At 43.3% G+C, this 19,542-nt stretch overlaps 1 protein-coding gene across 1 annotated transcript; it reads left to right on the plus strand.

Annotated features, from left to right (window-relative positions):
• Positions 1–1,163: 1,163 nt before the first annotated feature.
• Positions 1,164–17,839, plus strand: pdik1l (PDLIM1 interacting kinase 1 like). Its single transcript, XM_069711522.1, has 3 exons — positions 1,164–1,295; positions 7,528–7,823; positions 15,578–17,839. Exons 2-3 carry the CDS (start codon positions 7,539–7,541, stop codon positions 16,316–16,318), a joined length of 1,026 nt encoding a protein of 341 aa, XP_069567623.1. The 5' UTR covers positions 1,164–1,295; positions 7,528–7,538; the 3' UTR covers positions 16,319–17,839.
• Positions 17,840–19,542: the final 1,703 nt, after the last annotated feature.

The raw sequence follows: 19,542 nt of genomic DNA on the forward strand, positions 1-19,542 counted from the left end.
GACTGGAAAGTTGTGATTTGTTTCTTTGCAGCATGTCAGTAAACAATGGTTTGCAAATGCAAATATTATAACACAACATCGACCAAGCAATCATTTCAGGAGACATTGTCAAACCTTGAAGATGATATTCATTATAGGCACAGTGGGCAGTAAGTAACATAATATTAGTTGAAAGAAATGCAATTCTCTCACTGACAGTAAAGTTCTGAGTTATAACTGAGGAAATGCCACTTCATGCTGAAAAACACAGAATAAAGAGAACAATGCAACAGATTGATCGAGTAACCACATAAATAACACACACACTGTGTCATTATTTCAGCAAAACTTACAGCTGGTATGTTTCAGACATGATTTCAGGGCCAATGCATTGGGTTGCATAAATCTGTGCAGGTGTGCGTGTTATTGTGTCCTCCCTCTGGAAGTGACAGGTCTGTGGGAGAGGGGTGGAAAGAAGGTGTCTGCATTTCACTGACTGGCTAAAGTTAGCCAGACTTAGCCTCGGGCAAGGCCGGAAGTTTTATAGCTTTCCTTCAAAATATACTGCACGAGTTTGTCATCTTTGGGGCAAAGAAGTTATCAGTCAAACTGCTGTGTAACTTAAAAAAAAATAGTGTACAACTTCTTATATAATTTAAATAAAGTAGAATTAAGTCTGGTGTAAACACTTAGATGCCATTTCTTTGAAAGCAGTCTTTACTTAAGACGTGAATAATCAATTATATACTTGCATGTATTTAGGTTAGTGAAAACAGTCATACTTATATTGTAGCAGTGTTTAATGTAATTTATGTATTGGAAACTTACAATGCTTCACTGAGTTTTAGTTGACGTTAAATTAATTAAGGAATAATAATAATAATAAAAAAAAGATCAAAGCGAGTTTTAAAAGAATGTTTCAAAAGTTTGTAATATTGACTACACTGGACAATTGCGTTGTTTATATATATTGCGTTGTTTATATATATATATATATATATATTTAGGTTTAGATTAAAAATAGATAGTCCATATTTCTGCTAAAATGCTTGCAAATTTATAAAAATTCTTTGCAAACTTAAAAAGAAAATGGTTCAGTGAGTTTATTTTGAAATGCAGAGCCGGAAGTTGCCGCCCCCCTCCTCCCCCCTCCCTCCGGCCACCGCTGAGCTGCACTGCACAGCAGCTGCACGCGCTCACGTCCAGTGTTTGACAAAACGTCCCCGGCTCGACTGAGCGAGCAGAGCGTGTGCGGCGGTAATGGCTGCCAGGGAGAGACAGGAAGACAACAAATGAACCCGAGCAGCGATTCAAAGGTGAGACTGAGCAGATGACAACTCGCGGTGGAACAACTGCAGCCTCGTGCACATTTCGACTATTGTCTCGTGCGCTGTGGCGATTTACCTACTTGGCTGGCAGGTGTGTGTGTGTGTGTGTGTTTTTGGAGGCTGCCGCGCACACACACATACACGCACGCACACACACACACACACACACACTGGACAATAAACTGTCACTACCTGGCGCTTGTCACGCGTGCCTCCTGCGTGCCTCGTGCCATTGAAGAGCGATGCGCTGGTTTGACGTTTTAATTGAAGCTGCACGCCGACGTGACGTCGCTGCAGACGGAGCTGGACTCTTTGTTCGCTGCTGTTAACGTGATGAGCTAACGTTAGCTGACGGGGGCCAGGCCGCGGAGCTGCGAGCCGCTCAGCCAATCAGGCCAGCGGGCGTCCAACGAGCCTGCGAGCATGCTGTCTGTCCTGCGAGCATGCTGTCTGTCCTGCGAGCATGCTGTCTGTCCTGCTGTCCGACAGTCTGGGGGCAGCTTTGCGCCCCGGACCTTTCCGACGTGTTTGTCCTCCACATCTGACGGCGTCACGTCTCCTCCCCATTAAAGTGCTCTGATCAGCCCGCGGACGGGCCGTGAGAGCGCAGGTGATTCATGCCCTGCTGACTTCAATGTCTTCCTCCAAACTCAGACCTGTATGATCAAGTGTTTTATTCAATACGGCAGTTTGACTCTGGCGTCATATATAAAGAAACAACACGTAAATATATAGATTTTTATAACGTTGATATTGATATATTTATTAAAATGTTCGTACACAGTAATGACTTTAAACATACCTCCTGAACTAGTGATTTTCATTTAGAATAATGCTGAAACCATAATTCATTAATTATGTAATTGATCAGCAGCAATTTAGATTAAAAAGATAAACTCTTTAAATAATTTATCAAGCAAAAGTCTATTAATAAAATACTCGGCAGCTGTAGCCAGAGTGCTGCAAGTGATTCAGGAAGTCCCTTCAGGATTTTGAGGAGTTGTGATAAGAAATATAAAATTTTGCTGCTGTTTAAAAAAATAAATAAATAATAATAATAATAATTGCGGTGGAATTTGTAAAGTTTCTTGATACAAAAAAATAAAAACTCAGAAATTGACAAAAATTGTAAGTTGTGGGGAAAAAAAGATTTATATTTTCATCTAATAGCTAATGAAGGAAGATGCATCACAGAAGTAGCTGGAAATATATTTGAAATATTTATTTAGAAAATTTCTGAACCTAAAGAACTCATTGGGCTTAAAATTCCTGAGTCATAAAAGTGATGTTGCTTTACAAACAGTCCCAGACTAACATAGAATATGTTGCCAAAATCTTCTGTGAAAATGTGCTTTAATGCTTTTTAAATAGTATGAATTAATCACAAATCATATGCACCAAAACAAATTATTTCAAATGTAAAGGTGCATTAACTCATCTTTCATGCTCATTTCTCACTGCATGTAACGAAGGAGGTGTTTTAGTTTTATTTGGAAAGACTCATTTAGTGCAGTGACGCCTTCAGCAGACTGTTGATTGATTCACTTAATTGTGGAGAAATTGCTGGAATTTTGTGAAGCTTTGGGTGAATTAGCATTAATTATTGTGGTCCCAAGTTTGTGATCTTCTGAGTGACTGATTGAGATTGTGGAAAGACAAACAACAACATGGACGAGTGAGACTGACGGGAGACGTGATCTCGTTATGTGAGAATTTGTTTTCCTGTAATGTGCGTGTTGCACGGCATGTTAAAGGACTTCATTTTCATACCTGATGTTGATTTAGTTTTGCTCTTTTGATAAAAATATGTTTTTGTTAAAGTAAAATTTGAGTCATTTGAGTTTTATTATTTTTACTCAATAAAAAGTAAAACTATTTAAGTCTAGTTTTCATCAGTGGCAATTTTTGTCTCATTTTTGCATCTTTCATATTTTTGTCTTCTTGGGTTTGCCAGCTTTGTGTATGGTTACCATGGTTACAGGCGTTAATCTGGTCTGCGGCGAGGTTGGCGGAAAGGGCTCGGTGTCCGTCTGCCCTCCGGTGATGTAACTGATGGACTCTGGTTAACGTTATCGTCTCACAGCCGCTCTCGTTGTTTTAGCATCACTTTCAGCAGCTACCTGTCGTCTCCGTCTCTCAGCAACATCCGACGGACGGCGATTCACTCACGCGTTCATTAAACCCTTTCAGCGGCGGCGTTTTACTTGAGAAGAGATGCTAAACTAAACTGAACTGAACGGTTGAAGAACATCAGTGAACGTCTGCTGATCTATAAACCTTAGATGGAGGGCAGTCGCTGCATGTGGACGTGACTCGTCCCACCTGACAAACACATTAAAGAACATTCACGTTACATCGCCTGATAACGTTACATTAGATTACTTTGATATAAATGTCGGCCGCCTCCTGCGCGTTATCTGTGATAATTGTAATTGTAATTGTATTACTTTTCATTTATATTTTCAGTTTAGTTATAAAAAATGGTGTTTAGATAAACATTTTTGTTCTAGTTTCCGTGATGAAACTAAGACTTGGAGGACACCTGCATACTGTGAGCGGCCGTAAACACCTTAACAAGGGAACATAATGACCCTGTAACAGAAACCAGTTGGTGACATGTGGTGTCGCTTCAACACGCAGGCCTTTGTTGGAGCTCCAGTATGTGGTGCGGTTGAGGCGTGTGCTGATATGTGTAACATGGACACGCAGTAATGGTGTAGATAAGTTCCTCAACTGTATTTTTCTAGTGGGTGTGAGTTTCGTGTTTTATTTGAAGCTATCTGCCTATATGTTGGCATGGTAACGAGAGAGACAGGAAGTAAAGCTTAAAACTGTGTGCTTAATGCTCAGGGAGGTCCCTGAAGAAATGTCAGTTGTCCATCACAGTACTGGTGTGCCAATCAAAAGAGTTGGAGAGCAGCTGTTGTGGTCACGTAACACTCGCAGGTAAACAGACGGGCGTTATTTAGGAAAACCCGTAGAAAACTAGTAGAATAATTCAGAGAGAAAACGTTTTTCTCTGGACTTGGTGAAGCTACCAAACTACAGTGAATGACATATTCCTCAGAAGATCTTAGGAAATGAGTGATGCTTAAGTAACAGCAGTAAAGATGGTAATTACAGTTAAAGGATTTGTCTAGCTGTTTACTGTGTCTATCTTATTGCAGTTCTTGAATGCTCGCTTGTATTGGGGTTGCTGTAATCAGCAGCTGTAAAACAACACCTTCCTAACACATCGGCGCAGACAGAACCCCTATTATTCCTCAAGTTTGGCTGAAACGGGTGTGAGGCTTTGGCAGCCTTCGTTTCTTGAATTCAGTGCAGATATTTGTCCTGCCAGCTTCTTCTAAGTTTATTGCCAGTGTTTGGCACATGCATCAAAACTGCATGCAGCTACTGGCACGGTGGTGCTGTCAGTAAAAGATGGACAATGTGTCCTCCCACTGCAGAATTATGGGGTGTTGGGGGATTGGTTGGGGGGTGGAGACATGGTATCAAGGTCCTGCCTACTGCCCCGCCCAAATATAAGCACATGAAGCACCCCCCCCCCCCCCCGAACGCCGTAGCCCAGCAACAGCAGAGTCTAAATGTACCTTGCAGCCAAAATAACTATTTTTGCATTATTTGCATGGTTTATTTTACATAAGGGGCCCTTTACATTTGGTTGTTGATGATAGATGATGAACGATAGATAAGACCAGAATTTATAAGTATAATTTATTTTTGTTTATATACTATGTATGTAATCACTGCCTAATAGATAATAACTTTCTTATCTCATTATTCTCATGCTGTTATATGTTATCTGTATAACTTTGTGTACAATTTCTGCACATGGTGGAGAGGCAGATGAAAAATAAAACAATTTATTTGATCAAATTTTATTCAGTTTGATTTGTTGTGTTGGACACTGCTGTTGTGGCACTCACATTTGCTGTAGCATAAATACAAATATGTCTTAATAGATAGTGCCTTCTTCCCTTAGCAGTCTCAAAGAGCTGTAGAAGTCACTCCCGTTCACAAACCAATGGCAATAGAAGATTGAACCGCATTATGAACCCCGCTGAGCCCCAGCAGCTCCAGCTAATCCCTAAAACACAACACGTGCACACTATTGGTAGATGCTACAATTTACAAACGTTCCCTAAGTGCTTGTCGTACAAAGTATCAGGAGACTCCAGCTATGTACCTCACACTCTCGTCCTCACTCAGTTACACCAGACAGGTGTGTGGCCAAACATGACTTTGAAAAGATTGAAACAAGGTGTTTAAAGATAAGATTTACCCAAGTCTGTATTGACCTCCAGAAACCTTCACTGGCTGTTGGACGGGCGTCACTGTCTTGGGGTGTTGTGGATGCTCACTGTGTACTTTTATAGTATGTTAATTAGGTCAGCTTTGATTTATTGTTGTGTGTGGGTTGACTCCCTGTGTGAAGGAAATTATTCAACACGTAAACATGAAAAACTGGATGGTTAGAAAGTCTGAATGTTAATTGATGGTTTGGTTTGAATACCTGCCGGCCGGGGAAGGAGAGGCGAGGCTGCTCTGAGACAAAAGGGTGAATTACATGCAGGCCTACTGAGAACAACGGCAAGGGAATTGTTGACTATGATTTGGCTCATTTACCAACACGGTAAACAACGGCGAGGCACTGAGATCATCTTGCTTTTGAGCCGTGCGTTGGTGTTTACAGCCGTTTGCGTGGTGAACATTATCGCTCACATACTTGCCTCTGTGCTCTGTTAGTCGAGGACTCCACCAGAAAAACAATGATACCGTTACAACATCCTGATTTGCCTGATCGGTCCATCCAGGATTTCGTGGAGTTTTTTTTTGACTGTTTGCAATGAAAAATGCTTGATTTTGTGACAGATTTTGCTCATAAATTGCGATGTCATTTGCAGAGTTTTAAGTGAGTTTTTGTGAGTGAGAAAATGATAAGAATTTCTTTTCTTCTTTTTTAAGCACTACCTGATAAAGGGATATTTAAAGGAATAGTTATAACTTCCTGTGATAATAATCATGCTGCACATCACATAAATATTTTAGTTCTAATGTTTTTATTTATTGATTGAACTTGATTGGAGCTAAAAGTTACAAAAACCTCCTACAAGTGACGCAGCTTTCCAGAACAGACCGTCTGTGACTAATATAGAAACAACGACTACATCAGCGGTCAAAATAAGAGCTTTTCATGCTGTTTAATTTATGTTCATTCAACACACAGACCTACTGGATGCACAAAAACAAAGTGCGGTCCCTTTCCAACTTGATGTGTGTAATCACTTCCATTGATAATGAGCATTTCATTAGAACATGTTATTGTGAAGGCCACATTTTCTGCAAACCGCCCCACTTCCTGTTTTTCTGCTTGTTCCAGTTTCCACAGGTGTGCAGAGTTTGTTTTGGAGATGAGAGGAGGAGACCCGTACTGACTGTAAATGGAGTAATTTGTGTTAATAAAGCGAGTTTTGTCTGAAAAGACTTTCTTTATGCCCGAATACTTTCAGCACAGATTCTGCTGACGAAATCTTTTGGGGAAAAATCACAGGAATTTTAAGAAATTGCAAGCTCGCGCAAATATTGAGGAGTTTGCTTGAATTTGTGTGAATTATTGCAACTGCCTAATGTAAATAATAAACATGGTGACGATCGAGGGGATCACTACTTTACTGATCCTGAGGTCACAGGGGGACAAAACACCGTCAGCTCCGTCCACACTCGGTATTTCCAGCATTTCCACTGTGCACCTACATCACGGCCTCGGACTTGTTTCCATTTAGCTTCACAGGTCCCTGAACCCATCACATCTCCATACTGCCTCTACACACCCCATTGGGAATTAAAAAACGATGCTCCTCCAGCTTGGAAACACGCCAGATAATCATCTTGTTTTTTACTTTCTTCAGTGTCACAGTAATCCAGAGACAGTTTTCTGTAGATCCGTAACAATATTCCAAACAGGAACTACTTCTAACTAATCGTGCATACGGTGACATTGTGCTTCCTGCCTTCATCCCACAAAGCAGTGGCAAGGATCTAACAATACAATGAAATAATACATGTTCCTGTGTCACCCCCCAAAAGAGGGAGTTTTCTGGTGTGAGAGTGCTCCCGTCTCCCAGAGGTGCTGGTGGGTGTGTTTTTAGACTTGCTGAATCTTGTGAAGTGAACCAGTTGGACAGGGCCACATTAACACCCATGCGTTTCTCCCCAGCGAGGACTAGGATGGTAAGCAGCCAGCCGAAGTACGAGCTGATCCAGGAGGTGGGGCGCGGCAGTTACGGCGTGGTCTATGAGGCGGTAGTGAAGCGCACGGGGGCCCGGGTGGCGGTGAAGAAGATCCGCTGCCACTCTCCAGAGAATGTGGAGCTGGCCCTGCGCGAGTTCTGGGCCCTGAGCAGCATCCAGAGCCAGCATCCCAACGTCATCCACCTAGAGGAGTGCATCCTGCAGCGGGACCAGCTGGCCCAGAGGATGAACCACGGGTCTAGTTCGCCGCTCTACCTTGAGGTGAGGACACTGATGCTGCGTTCACGTCCCGCAGCAAATAAAGATGGGAAACGCAGTAATACTCGTCAACAACATGTGTAGTACTTTGATTTGTAATGAACAGACAACAGCACGACACTTCCTGCAGAAAGTTCAAAGTAAAAGCTTTCCAAAGAAAAGAACTGATTATGACTTTTGTGAAGCAGCAGGCGAGAACTGAATGAGAGTTGGTTTAGTCGAGATCTGCCCGTTTGGTAAAGAAGTGAGTTGGGGGATGAAGTGTTCCCAAGTTCAGGACCAGAGTGTGAAAAAGTATCTGTAACAGATGTGGAAATTCAACACTTTAAACAAAAAAAACTTCAAAAATGTAACTTCAAAATCAGTGTAATCCAGTGACAGCTGTCTTTACATTCAGGGCTTTATTACCGACAGGAACTGCTAATTGCTGATTCTGCTACTTTTAATGTCCCCAATTTGACAAAATGTATCAGTTCGTACTTGTTGCTTACTGAGTGTAGCTCACCTGATGGCTTCAATGTCTTTTCATTGTTGTGTTGTGTCCAAAATATGTTGACATAAACATGTTTTTATATGATTGACAAAAATATTTTGACTCCCTCTTTTTTCACACACAAGTGTAATTTTATAATGTGCTGATAAAATAGTCAACACAACTTTGAAAAACAAGAAATTACCTTTAAACAAGATTTAAATTACAGAGAGTTGGCTGAAAAAAAATCCATTTGAAGTGATGGTGGGGGGCAGTGATGCTGCAGCTGTAGTTGCTGCTGTTGTTTCCACGGGTTTGGTAAATAGTCTGCTGAACAACATCTGTGCATTTAGTTTAAACGCTCAGCGAAAGAGGAATTTTGCTTTGTGTGAACCCACAGAAGTGAAACCTCCAAACCTGTTTCATCATGTGAATATAAAATACTCCACTTTGAATAATGTTGTTTACCTAATATAGTTTTCTGACTAGAAAATGTCAATTACCTGGTAAGAAATCCTGAAAAGGACTTCTACTCTTTTTCACTCATTGAAAATACCAGAATCTATGAACGTGCAAATATATTTCCTTCCTGCAGTTTAACTGCTGGACACAGGAAGTCTCACACTTCACTGGAAAGCCAATCTCAGTGTGCGAGTGCTGGAGGCTGCTGGTTTCCACATCACACTTGTGTAAGAGTAATTGGACCAAGATCACCTTGTTTTTTGTGATGTCACACATCATGCTTGCCCCTTAAAATCTGATTTTCAACGAGGTCTGAGAATCTGAGAAACCTTCTTCCTCCAGCAGATGAATGTGAAAACCGTTTTAGTTTTAAACTCTGCACGTCCATATTTCTGCATAGTGAAGCTCAACCCCCCCCCTACACACACACACACACACACACACACACACACACACACACACACACACACACACACACACACACACACACACACACACACACACACACACACACACACACACACACACACGCATGCACGCACGCACACAAAGTCAGAGACATCTGTACCCCCCACAACCACCCTCTTCATTTAAACGAATAGAGGAAAATGTCATGCTCAGGTAGATGCATACAACAGGTGGAGAGGACAGTCTGAGCCTGTTAAAAGATATTAATTAAGATATTAATAGAGCAGCATGATAAGAGTTATTTTCTAATTTTTTTTCTTTTCAATGTACAACAAATTGTTAAAGATGGCAGTCAGGTTCGCTCGTCCTTATGTCCCTCATGTCTGTCAGGGTTTTAAGTGTCCAACCTTGATGTTTCACATATTATACTTTGGTAAACGCCTTTTAAAAATGATGTCCTCTTGATACGATGTGATCAGTTTACTAATAGTTTAAGCCGGCAGCACACTCTGGCCTGCTGCTCCGCTCTGCAGGTTTTCACTCCTTAGCCAGAGATTACTTTTGATGCAGAGCAGGAGTGGCTCAGTAACTATCAGGGAGGAACAACCAGACTGTCAAGTACTGAGGAGTTACAGTGAGCTGAAAGGTCAACTCTCAACACCACAGAAGAGTTAAGGGCATCGAAACTGAAACCAAACCAGCAGCTGTCCTGTTTGCTCGCTGTGTTTAATGTTTTAAACAACACTACATCAAAACATGTGGAGAACAAGCTCCATTTGCTCCATGTGTTGGTTTATATGGACGGTGAAAACCTTGTTTGTCACTTTTCTATATTCTGATAGCAGAAATAGAAACGGAACACATTTTTTGGAGGCGGCCATGTTGCCTGTTTGTAAACGCTCTCGACTCAGAAGTGGGACGTTCCCAAATGGTAAATTTCCCAATTCCCATCTGCCTGAAAGCAAGAGTAGATTTACCTAAATGTTGATTGGATATGAAGCTGACACACTGAAACAACAGCTGGAGTTGCTAAGTTTCACAAACTTTCTTTTTCGTGAGCTTCCAGTTGAACAAGTTAAACTGCTGAATCTGTGATCAATCATCTAGACAGAAACGGTCTCCTTGTGTCTGCTGCACAGACTGCAGGGAGTTTGATTTAAGCCTGTCATCAAGTCACTCATGGATTTAAGGTTAATAAATCAGACAGACATTTGTCATTGTAAAGAGTGAAAGCGATGACTGTAGGCAGCTTTTAATGAGAAGCTACCGAGTGTTTATTTTACTCGGATCTTTCCTGCTGAGAAGGAGCGGGCAGGAATAACAGGAAGCTCAGTGGTTCAGGTGTCGGAGGAGTCGATCACTGCTGTGACCAGTAGCTTTTCAGTTTCACAGACTGTAATTGCTGCAGTGCAGCGCTGTCTGTCATTTAGGAGGGCAGCAGTAGCAGCAGCAGGCTGCAGTGGACAACACACTTTAGTTCAGTAAGAACAGGACAGCACTTGGTTCAGCTTTATCGTAGCTGATACAGACCCATTAAATGTGCCTGTGATACTGATCTTGGAACATCTTTATGAAAAAGTGCTTTAATAAACAATACTATTAACAAGACATGCCAAGAGGTGGGCGATATGACCCTGAAATAATATCACAACACCTCTGCGACAACAATATTCTTGAAGATATGAAATAATGCACCAAAAAAATGTGGCTATAAATTTTAAGAACAGTTACAACTCAAAAAGTGTTCTTGTTTCATATATCAGCATAAAAATAACAGTTTGCCTTCAACTGTTTACCAGAAACCAACAAATATCTCTTTCCGTTGTTTAGTTTGTAAACAACAGCAGTAACTTGGTTCCATCAGCGTCAGATTCACATTCAGTAGATGTAGCTGCTCTCAGCCTGTCTGCTGCTGTGGAAGTTACACATGTAATGATGGCGTCATTACACCAACAAGCCACAATACACCATTTATTTGTTTTTTATCCTCTGAAAAATGATGACGGCGTTATTGTGAGCAATAGTGCACCTTGAGTTTGAATGTTTATTTTGCTCAGACATATTTCTTGTCGACGTGGTCGGTCACTCTGTGGGTCCAACTCACTTTTCATTCTCCACCTTTAATGAAGGAAACATGGGTCACAGAAAACAGTGTGTCTCAGGGCAGAAGTGTGAACTCGCTGCAGTCTGACTGAAAACAAACACAGACATGAGCCACCTTCAATGACCGTGTTACTAAATCCCGCGGGGGATAAAGGCAGAAAGACGAGCGGCCCATCCTCAGTGGCAACATGCTGATCTTTAATACAGTCAGCAACATGGCTGCTCCAGGCGGCTAGTTTCCGTTTCCCTTCAGTCAGACTCAAAAACAAAAGGTTTCATATAAAAAAGCCGCAGGGAGTTTGTGCTTGATGATGGCAGACTTCTAAGAAAGTGGAAAACGGTGTTTGAAAAGCACTTGTTGGTCGGCCACATGTTGCCGTGTCATAAAACAGACTGACGTTATAAACTGGAATGAAACTGAAGCCTTTTTAGATGTACAGCGTGTATCACACTTGACATATTTCAGATTAAGAGAGGAGAGTTTATTTCTTACACTCTGCTCCAGTTGACAGCTTTTTGCTGCATCGCCGCTGGTGAATGTGTGACAGTGTAGATATAATAGGATGAATGTAAAGGTCACAGCGAGTCATCAGCAGCAAACTCGTCTTCTAGTCATCAGTGTTGGAGAGTCCAGTGTTGGAGCGCTGGATGTCGGCACACATGTTGCCTTTGGTTTATACGCCTGTTGTTGTGTATCAGCTGGAGGTTTCTGGTTGGATCTGTGTTGTCTGTGGCCCCGCAGTCACATGAATGTGGGGGTGGGGGGTGGACCGGGGGCTCTCCTCTCCAGTCAACCTGTCTGCGGCCTGTCATGACGCAGTGCCCCCCCACTGGCTGACGGCGGCTCACAGGCCTGATTATAGCCTGTGAGCGGCTCGCAGGCTATTGTTGGACCGCTCATTCAGTTTTCTGCAGCGCTGGCGTTGGACACTTTCCCAGAATCCCTTTCATTGCTGCCCTTGTTTTTTTATTGCTCTGTAATGTTCCAGGACGTGCTCACAGAAGAGCAAATGATAATAGGGCAGACTTATCGGACCGCACCAACTGTGGGATAATTTGCATCTATTATTTTGGGTACTGGATTCCTTGGCGAGAGGAATGTCAAACAACAGGCAGCCGTTTGTTTTCAGAGTCCCACCAGGGATTGTTCACGACACATGTTCACAACATTTGCGTTGCCTGTAAAGCTGTTTATATCTGAAGCTTCAGCTGATGGTTCAACTACTTCAGCTGGTATTTTAACAGCTGTCACAGATTATATCAAATCTGATAATTCAACTTTCTCTGCTTCCACATCACATTACATATCATTACATTACGTTTCATTTAGCTGACGCTTTTATCCAAAGCGACTTACAATAAGTGCATTTCAACCATGAGGGTACAAAACCCAGAAAGAGAATCAAGAAAATACAATTTCTTCAAGAAAGCCAAACTACAAAGTTCTATCAGTAAGTGTCATTTTAAGTGCTACTAAAGTTCTACTATTCAAGGTAAAGTCTGAAGAGGTGTGTTTTTAGTTTACGGTGGAAGATGTACAGAGTTTCCACTGTCCTGATGTCGTTGGGGAGCTCATTCACCATTTAGGAGCCAGGACAGCAAACAGACGTGATTTTGTAGAGTGTTTAGCTCAGTGAGGAGCAACAAGCCGATTGGTGGAAGCAGAGCGGAGGGAGCGGGCTGGGATGTAAGGTTGGACCATGTCCTGGATGTAGACTGGACCTGATCTGTTCACAGCACGGTACGCAAGTACCAATGTTTGGAAACGGATGTGGGCAGCTACTGGTAACCAGTGAAGGGAGCGGAGGAGCGGAGTACATGACAGTTCCACTGCTTTTATCTTATAAAACTATGACTAGATCTGCTGTCTGTGACTACACAGTCATGCATTACATTACACGGTCTTCTCACTGTATGCGAGCCATGAAAAAATATCATTTACTGACCAACGTCATTGGTTTTTGTAAAAACACAGTCCGTGTGTGTTTCAGGGTAAAAGGGGGGAATCTTCTCCAGCAGTGAACAACAGCCTCTCTGCTGTGATGTCAACAGATGGAAAAGCCATCATTATCCTAAACACCATTTTGAAGCAAAATGTGTTGTTTACTCCACCAAGCAGAGGTGGTTGAAGTTTGAGGTGCTGCAGTGTGTTGGTCAGCTCCACTCTTATCATGAGGTTCTGAAAGTATTCACCCCGAACTGTTTGATTTATGTTTGGGCTCAGATGGAGACTTCAGTCCGGTGCACCTATGATCCTCACAACACCTGTACCTGTGCTCATATTGTCAGAAGGGAGTTCCACCTGGAGGTTATTTGAAAGCGTAATTTACAGCATGCTGGCAGACACAGTGTGATTTGTATTAACCTAACATTTTTTATTTTTATAAATCGTGTTAACTCGCACTACTGTCGGCCTTCCTGCAGCCAGAACCCGAGACTTCTCTGCTCACACTCATCGATCAACCAACTGGCCACCGTGTGGCGCTCACACAGAACATTAGTCCACTGACGGACCAGTAACGTTTCTTCAAGTAGGATAAAACAGAGAAATGCTGGAAAGCTGCCGTCACACTGCTGGCTTCAAACGTTAATTTCAGGAAATTATTAAACATCTGAATGTTTGCATACTTATCTGAATGGACTTTTTTAAATTTTACACTTAAAAGTAAACAGGTCTTTTCGTTGTCACTGAACATACAATAAAACGTGGCTCCAAACCTGAGGAGCATATCAAACAGTCAATGTTGTGTTGAATTACAGCCCTTAAATGCTTCCTTTGTCCTGCAGAGCCAAATATTACATACTTAAATCCAAAATGTAGCCAAACACTGTTTTATATGAAGATGATCAAGATGACTTCAGGACAGCCGTTGTGCACACTGTGCTGCTGTTGTATTTTGCCCACACAGTTCACCTGCACCTTTTTTGCTCAGTTAACATAACGTTAATAAAAAAAAATTGATTTTTAGGGACTTACTTGAGAATCGTAGAAGACATGTGTGAATTGATTTTCATCCACCACGATGTTTCAGCTCTGCTGTTAATCAATGCTTACATTTAAATGAACACTTCAGCTTCTTTAAGCACTTCTGTGTCAACTGCCTTTTCAGCTTTTTCACTAATTGTTGTCACGACAGCGACTTCACATTTTCAAGATGAATGGCTGACTTTTCCTCCAGATGATGCAGCCCTTTACTTTGCACATTGTTCCTTAACAAACCTGTAACTGTTCTGTGTTTAATGCAAAACACCATCCATCAAATTCTAGAAACGTGTCAGGTTAATCTTAATTTAATGAGAGATGGATGAAACCTCGTGGGTTTGTGGTCCGTTGTCAAAAAGGGAGATTAAATGAACTGACTTCATGCAGCAGGGATAAAAGATGAGCGGCTCCTCCTGCAGCTTGGATTTAAAGAAAAGCTCCACGAAGGGAGACGACACGGTCTGAATACCAAGCCAGAGTAACCCTACTTCACTGCAGGGCTGCTTCCCACTGTATCAATAATTATTTACGCCCAGCCACACCGAGAGGCTCTGATCATTGGCTCTCGTTGCAGCTGTGTCTGTTGGGGCTTGAAGCTTTATGTTTATTTCCTGTAAACGCTGGTTTCAGACAGCTTGTTTAGTGGCTCAAGTTGTTGTGTTCATCTTTCATCTTCACCAGAAACACTTGTGCATCAAATCAAATTTGTGGTTATGAGATTACTGCCTTCCTGCTGGAGACAGCAGACAGAGAGGAGCTGATGGACTGGGCTCCTCCTCTCTCCTCCTCGCTCCTTCTCTCTCCTCCAGCTGCTGTAGCCTGGTCTGCCAACAATCAATCAATTCAATCAAACTTTATTTATATAGCACTTTTTGCACATTTTGGTGCTTCACAGATGATTGACAGGCCAATAATAGTAGAGATAATAGAAAGGCAGATGATGGCTTAAAAGCTAAGATGACAATAGGACTGGTAGAATAAAGTGAGATAAGAAGTAGAAACTATAAACAAGAATAAAAATGAGGACAATGAAATGCATTAAAAGATCAAAGTGAAAGAGAAGGCCAGATAAAACATGAGCTGGGACAGATAAGGCCAATAAAAGTATTTAAAAGTAACTAAAAGGACGATGAAAGGTATAAAAGTGTGAAGGAAATGAAAAAAGAAAAGAAACATGAACTAAACCTGGGAAACTTGCTGCTTTAGTCCCAAGTGATGTTACATTTGTTCAGTGTTTCATGTGTAGAGCTTGTGGGTGATGTGACTGTTACATGACTATTTAAAAAGTATATTTATGTTTATTTTTCCTGTGGTGTGTTTGTACTGCAGCTGGTGGAGACGTCGCTGAAGGGCGAGATCACCTTTGACCCCTGCTGTGCCTACTACTTGTGGTTCGTCATGGACTTCTGCGACGGGGGCGACATGAACGCCTACCTGCTGTCCCGCAAGCCCAGTCGCAAGACCAACACCAGCTTCATGCTGCAGCTGGGCAGCGCCCTGGCCTTCCTGCACCGCAACCAGATCATACACCGCGACCTCAAACCGGACAACATCCTCATCTCGCAGGCCTGCACGCCGGCCGGCTCGTCCGAGCCCACCCTCAAAGTGGCTGACTTCGGCCTCAGCAAGGTCTGCTCCACCTCCGGCCTCAACCCCGAGGAGCCGGCCAGCGTCAACAAGTGCTTCCTGTCCACGGCGTGCGGTACAGACTTCTACATGGCCCCGGAGGTGTGGGAGGGCCACTACACGGCCAAGGCGGACATCTTCGCCCTGGGGGTGATCATCTGGGCGATGGTGGAGCGCATCACCTTTGTGGACGTGGAGACTCAGAAGGAGCTGCTGGGGAGCTACGTGCAGCAGGGCTCAGAGATTGTACCGTTAGGGGAGGCCCTGTTAGAGAACCCAAAGATGGAGCTGCTGATCCCCGCCAGGAAAAAGAGCATGAACAGCCACATGAAGCAGCTGATCAGGGAGATGCTGTCGGCCAACCCTCAGGAGCGGCCCGACGCCTTTGAACTGGAGCTCAGGCTGGTTCGTATCGCGTGCAGAGAGCTGGACTGGGACACGTGATGGACGAGCACGCAGCACCACGGACTCGGCCCATCAAGCACATGCACACATCCCATCAGCTAGTGTTCACACACAAGGTCACATAACGGGGAGGTAATGTTTTTAACTGGGGAACAAGAACTAGAATAGTGATCGGTAGAATCATGGCTTCGACTTCATCCACGGTCCTCTACGAGCTGTCTTTGTACTGAAGAGGAGAGGTGTGACACCCACCGCTGCTGCTGCTCCAAACTGCAGCTGAGTCTCAGGCTAATCACATCACAGGTTCCACTTCCTCCTCACACAATCACTCCAGTGTGAATGAAGAGCAAAATGGCCCCAGAAACTTCTGCATTCAATTAGAGGGGAAAGTCAGAGTGGCAGTCAAACAGCTTGTCTCCAAACGCCATCTTGGACTCGGTGCTAATTGTTCCTAAATGCAATATGAGACATTATCCTGTGATTTTCTTTCCAGCGTACGTTTCTCCAAAGGGCCATCATTTAAAACTGTGTGGAGTGTTTTGACAGAACCTGACGTAAAAACCACCAGCAGGAATGTTCACATCCAGATTTGAGTCTATTTTGGCATCAAATGCAAAAATCCGCCCTGAAAGCTCAGGTAATAAAAAAACATACAGCATGATGGTATTTGGAGGCAACTGTCTGCTGTCAGGTCACTTTTGCTCAGTGAACCCAGAGCTCAGAAATACAAACTCTGGTGCTTTTTTTTGGTTTTTTTTCCTTTTCCGACGGCTGCTTCATCGGTTGTGAGGGTGGAGGAAATTTTTATCAGCAAGTGTCCCGCAGCAGGTACTTGTGGTTTGTGTTTTCACATTGCAAACGAGAAGATAAGTTGACTAGTCCCAGACACGCCCCGAACCAGTTGACCAGAATGTATAACGACAATGTCTGGGCCCCTTTGTTTATGTAGAGCCTTAAACGGAAGGAAAAAAAAAGTCATCCTGACAACAAGAATCTAAAGTCAGATCATGAAATCTTGAACTTCAGTTGTCACTTTGTGTTCCACCTGCAGATGTTGTTTGGGTGTTCGGCCTCACTGCACCTCACCGACCGTTTGACTCCTCACAGCCGGAGAAGCTCCGGTGGACCTGCTGCCATTAACCATAGCGCTGGTCCATTAAGAGGCACAGTGAGCTGGAGCTGGCTGAACTCAATGGAACGCAGCCGACATTAGAGGCTTCTCCTGCTTGGACCGATCACGCTGTGAGACCGGTCCACTGTCTCAGATCTTAGTAGATATTTTGGTGAGCACAGTGTTGTTATAGCCAATAAGAATAATATAAAGCTGTAATAAATCAGAATGATCCTTCAATAAGAAAATCCAAATAAGCGAGTGCACTACAATAAAGCTGTCTGGGACTTTATCCCCCCCCCCCCCCTCCCTCCTTCCCTCACACACACACACACACACACACACACACACACACACACACACACACACACACACACACACACACACACACACACACACACACACACACACACACACACACACACACACACACACACACACACACACAACCTGCCCACAAGTGGCAAACAGATCCCCTCCTGAACGAAACTCCTCTGTTGCTTGAAAATCTCTTTAATTCTTTAATTCTGTGAAGTGTGAGCGGCTCCTTTTAAAGGAGCAGTGACATAAATATTCACCAGACCTGAATATGTAAAAGGGGGCGAGGGAATCAGTGAAGGCACTTTTATTGAGTTGTTTATATTTATTCCTCAGACCTTCTGCTTTACGTGGCGGAGCTCCGTGAGGCTGGATCAGGTGCGATAACTGCCGCGGTTATTTGTTTACCAGGCTGAGCACAATGTCAGCCAGCGGTCCCACTTATACATGCAGAACCTCTCACCTTCAGGAAGATGTGAGAGGAGACATGAGCTCCATCCTCCACCAGCCACAGGATCTCTGCTTTTTCTCTGCTTTCTTTGACACATAATGCCGTTGTGTTGAACTTGATCTGCTCTCGCTGTGTCACTGCTCCTCGTTTCCTTTGGCTCGGGATCTTACAGTAATCCCTTTCTTCATGCTTCTGACAGGCTAATTCTAAGCCTATTAAGTTGTTGCAGCACTTGGCAGAGGATCATGCTCGGGACCCCCTTTTTGCCTTTCAGGTCATACATAATGTGTGCACTTTGACACATTTTTACAAGAACCCAGTAAAAACCAAACAATCTTGGCTGCCGCGCTGCTCTCAAACATTTATCTGCTAGATGGCCTTCACTTTTCCTTTTCGACACGAGAGTGGCCTCGCTGATGTTGCACTCACACACAGAATCGGCAGACGTTGTGGTTGCGACGCCGGCGGCGGCGTGCTTCGGTCTGAATAGCAATACCACAGAGTCAGCATTAAAACACCGTCTGCGCTGCTTCGGACAATGTTGCTTTGCCTCAAGAATGTCGTGGCTTTCTGTACACGAGCTGCAAAGTTTGTAGTCAGAGGAGGTCGTCCATATCCTCCGATCGCTAAACAGAGCAGAGGATGATCGGTAGAGTCATTTTCAGCCAGATCTCTTCCTCCTCCCCTTCTTGACCAGAGGAAGAGGAGGAGGAGGAAGAAGGTACTCGGCTTCCTATGAGGTTTGAGATGTTTGCCAAACACATGCAAGGTCTGGGGTCTTAGGTATGAGGTTTCACTCTGATTTGTTGTGTTCACTTCCTTTGCACATGTGTAAATACTGTACAGGATCAACGGGACAAACAAGGGTGATGTACATTTGACTGGATGTGCTCTGTTTTCAAGAGCCTGATTGTTTGACATGTAAATTGCTGTGATGGCTTCAGTTTTTTTTCTTCAACTCTTGATTCAGCATCATTTTTCTTCCTCTGTTGAAAAGATGTGATATACTTACAAGTTAATACAGTCCGTGTGCTCGTGATATATATAGTATGATGGTCATTGGCCTATTGTTTGTGGTTTTGTGTAAGCAAGAGCTGGTATACAACTTGGGTCTACTCAGTCGTCCTGTCTGTCCGGGCTCTGTGGAAATCTTTGGTCATGAGTCAGATCCACGTCCCGGCACCGCCCCGATCCAGAACCGGCATGTAACGACCTGGGACATGTCGGTCACTGAGTGGATCGTAGAAGTGCTTACTGTCAGTGTTGAAAACCAAATGGTGGCAAATTTCCCCAAAACCTGACTGAGAAAAGTGTGTTTAGTGTTGCCAGAAAACAAAACAAACCGCCTCCCATTTCCTCACAGATCCTGTGATGTCACGGGAG

This window comes from Brachyistius frenatus, unplaced genomic scaffold (genome assembly GCF_029030835.1).
Source record: "Brachyistius frenatus isolate BFR_SWC_R1_liver_20210118 unplaced genomic scaffold, ASM2903083v1 Contig_101, whole genome shotgun sequence".
NCBI lineage: Eukaryota > Metazoa > Chordata > Actinopteri > Embiotocidae > Brachyistius > Brachyistius frenatus.